This window comes from Budorcas taxicolor, chromosome 1 (genome assembly GCF_023091745.1).
Source record: "Budorcas taxicolor isolate Tak-1 chromosome 1, Takin1.1, whole genome shotgun sequence".
Taxonomy (NCBI): Eukaryota; Metazoa; Chordata; class Mammalia; order Artiodactyla; family Bovidae; genus Budorcas; species Budorcas taxicolor.
The window spans coordinates 70,249,438-70,253,050 of NC_068910.1; the positions used below are offsets into that span (position 1 = coordinate 70,249,438).

The window sequence follows — 3,613 nt, forward strand, 5'->3', positions numbered from 1 at the left end:
TCTCCTGTATTGCAGGCAGATTCTTTACCATCTGAGCCACCAGGGAAATCCATATATAGTAGTGTGTATATGTTAATCCCAAACTCCTAATTTATCCCTCCCCTGCCTTTTCCCTTTGGTAACCATACATTTGTTTTCTAAGTCTGTTTCTGTTTTGTAAATAAATTCATTTGTATCATTTTTAGATTCACATATAAGCCATGTCATATAAGCTTTGTCTTTCTCTGAAAACCTCTAGATTCATCCATGTTGCATAAATGACATTGTTTCATTCTTTTTTATGGCTGAGCAATATTTCATTGAATATATATACACCACATCTTCTTTATCCATTCACCCTTTAATGGACATTGAGGTTCCATGTCTTAGTTTTTGTCAATATTGTTGCTATGAACTTTGAGGTGAATGTATCGTTTTGAAATAGTTCCTCAGATTTATGTCCAGGCATGAGACTGTTAGATCATGTGGTATTTCTATTTTTAGTTTCATAAGGAAACCAGACTGTTCTCCACAGTGACTGCACTCCCACTGACAGTGCAGAGGGTTCCTTTTTCTCCACACTCTCTCCAGAACTTACATGGAGGCCACCAAGCTCCTTGAATATTTTAGTTCCTATTTGCCTGTCTCAAGGCTGAAAATTTCTGTGCAAAACCTCGGGATATTCTATAGTTGAAGAATTTGCTGAAAATATGGGTTCCTGATCCTCACCCTTTCACCCAAAGACAGTGCAAACAGTAAAATATGTTTAATAAAGAGGTACCCATAGAATAAAATCCATCACCTTATTGAATAAATGCTGAGAGGAACTATGATAAAATTCAAATTTTTTAAAATTGTGAAGAATATCTGTAACTTTAAGTTGATGTACATTTGAAAAATCTAGCTGATTTTAAATCACTGTGAGGACAGTGTCTTTTAAAAACTAACCCTATAGCTTATCATACCTGAAGAAACTGGTCTTGTCTTTTGTCTGAATGTATTACAGTTAATAAATGCATTGCTGTTTCCAATTCAGTGGAGGCTATAAGTGTGAATTATAGCTTGTATTTTTAAGAACAAAGTGCCAGTTCTTTACTTTAAATTAAACTCTTAAAAATTTTTCTTCAGCCTTCACCATAAGAAGTGAAAAGTATTATTTAATATGTACAGTGCCTATAAGAACTGTACAGGTCATTTAAAACAAAATTAAGCATAGCCATTTCCTTTTGTGGTTCTAGACCAAAAATAACTATATTCTTCAACAGAGGAATAAACTCTATGTGAAAAGAAAAGAAAATCAAAAATAAGTAAAACTTACTTGGGCAGAAATGTAAAGAAATATTATACATCTGACAGCAATGGGGTTTTACAACAGAGACAATGGGATATACAATTTTAGTCAATTAGGCAGGTACAGTTTTGAGAAACTGGCATTCTTTGATAATACATATTATAGAAACTCTTTAAGAAAGACTTCTTCCAGAAGTCTTGGTTACTTAGCAACCGCTGACCCCTGGGAACAAGTTCATTTTTGGCCTTGTGTTAGGTCGCTAAATCTCAATGAGATTGCTGTGAATGTTACAGACAGACTTTTCCAAATGGATGAGATGTTGCTACCAGTACATGGCCTGGCATAGTTAAGGATATAATACTTATTTAGGGGGAGAAAGTCCTCTTAATAGTTCAAAGCCTCATGCTCTCTTTTGAGCAACAATGTGGAGACAATCAAAGCATTCAGCTTCTTTTAGAGTATGGGGTCAAGTCCTGGCAGGATTTTGCAGTTGCCAAAAGAGTGGAAAAGTCCAGGTTCTTTGTGTCACTTGGATCCTCATTAACCCCTTAACAACCATGTTGCAAAAGCCCATAGACACATGATCTCTTGTTTACCACCAGTTGACAGATGAGAGCTTACTTGTTAACACTGAAATCACTATTCACAAAAGTTATGGTCTGCATATGATGAGTGATGCATGATGGTCAATGTGGTGATTATAGATAACTTTGAAGAATCAAAATAAACTTGCTTTAATATGAGTGTGAAGACATCAGCAGCTGTCACTAAACAGCACACTAATGAAATGTTGCCATGTTATTGTCCCAGGCAGTGAGAAGGAAGAGAGTCTGGGGAGGATGCAGACAATCCCCAGGGAAGATATAAAAGGGCGTCAAGCCACAGTCTCGCCATACCTTCACGGCCATCACTGAACATACACTCAGACTCCATGGCTTTTCTAGGCTATCCTGGGAACTGTAGTGGCGTATCCTACAGAACTCACTATTATTTCCCAGTGACTGCTTCTGTTGCTCTTTGCTCCAGCGATGTAAGCCCTACGTTTGGGCTCAGCCTACCCAGTAGCTACCACGGGAATCTCTGGCTCCTGGATAACTGCCAAGAAACTTGTGGGGAAGCCCCGACCTGTGAATCTCCCTGTTCTGAGCCCAAGACCTGCACCACAACTTGTGACCAATCAAACTCGTCTGTGCCCTGCAACTCTCCAACAGGGGGCCAAATCTGCAGTGCCCGTGAAACGACCAACATCGGACCCAGCCTCAGCTGCAATCCGTGCCCTCAGACCAAGGGGTATGTATCTGATGGCTGCACCCCCAGCCGACGTACATCCAAAGCTTGCCAGACCCTCGGCAATGGCTTTAAATGCTTTGGGCAACCTAACTGCTTATCCAAGAGTTTCCAGCCCCTAAGCCACTACAGACTGGGCAGTTTTGGATACAGAAGCTACCAAGATCTTGGCTTCATACCCAGTGGCTTCTCAGCATCACGATATATCACCAACAGCTGCCAACGCCAAAACTATTTAATAAGAAATAGCCAATGTCCATACTATTGGCATAGGAGATGCCCTCCACTGAGCTGTTTTGCAAGAAACTTCCGGTCTCTAAGCTCTATACCAAGTTCCTTCCCTCCTCTGAGGTATTTATATGGTGGTTACAGACCTCTGAATTGCTACCGATCAACTTATTGCAATTATAGCTGCTAGAAATTGTCCCAAGGTGCAGGTGCCACCTTCTCTAATAATCTGCTGAATTACTGCATGTGTCTTAAGAATCATGTTCCGTTAACCTCAAATATAACTCCAGGACTTACTCACCACAACTGGTATCACCAATAGCTGTTTTTCTGTTGCTCTCTTAAAGCCCTTAGTGTTGAAGCCTGATCCTGAAGGTACTATTATTGTTTCTGAGATTGAATATGATGGACACATATTCCATATGAAATACAGGCCAGTACAGCTTTCTTATTTGGGCGGTCACCATCACTTGTCTGCCAATGCGACTTCCTGATGAAGTGGAGTCTCCTTGGTCTGATTGGTCATTCCAGCACTTTCTTTCAAGATCGTTTTGCTTTTCTATCAGTCATTTTGCTGCTTGCCTAACTAGCATCTTTCTAATAAGCTATAAGGTAACATCATCTTAGGTCTTCACAAGTGGCCTGGTGGTAAAGATCCCGCCTGTCAATGCAGGAGACGTGAGTTTGATCCCTGAGTTGGGAAGATTCCCCGGAGAAGGAAATGGCAACCCATTACTGTATTCCTGCCTGGAAAATCCCATGGACGGAGGAGTCTGGTGGGCTACAGAATCATCAAAAGAATCAGACAAGATTTAGCAACTAAACAAC

At 40.3% G+C, this 3,613-nt stretch overlaps 1 protein-coding gene across 1 annotated transcript; it reads left to right on the forward strand.

Moving 5' to 3' along the window:
• The first annotated feature begins 2,192 nt into the window (after positions 1-2,192).
• On the forward strand, positions 2,193-2,975 carry LOC128057332 (keratin-associated protein 24-1). The gene has a single exon (XM_052649869.1). The coding sequence runs from the start codon at positions 2,202-2,204 to the stop codon at positions 2,973-2,975; it is 774 nt and encodes a 257-aa protein (XP_052505829.1). The 5' UTR covers positions 2,193-2,201.
• The last annotated feature ends 638 nt before the right edge of the window (positions 2,976-3,613 follow it).

Bases quoted from the DNA above. Each gene is read 5' to 3' on its own strand.
- LOC128057332 (XM_052649869.1), top strand. From the start codon at position 2,202: ATGGCTTTTCTAGGCTATCCTGGGAACTGTAGTGGCGTATCCTACAGA.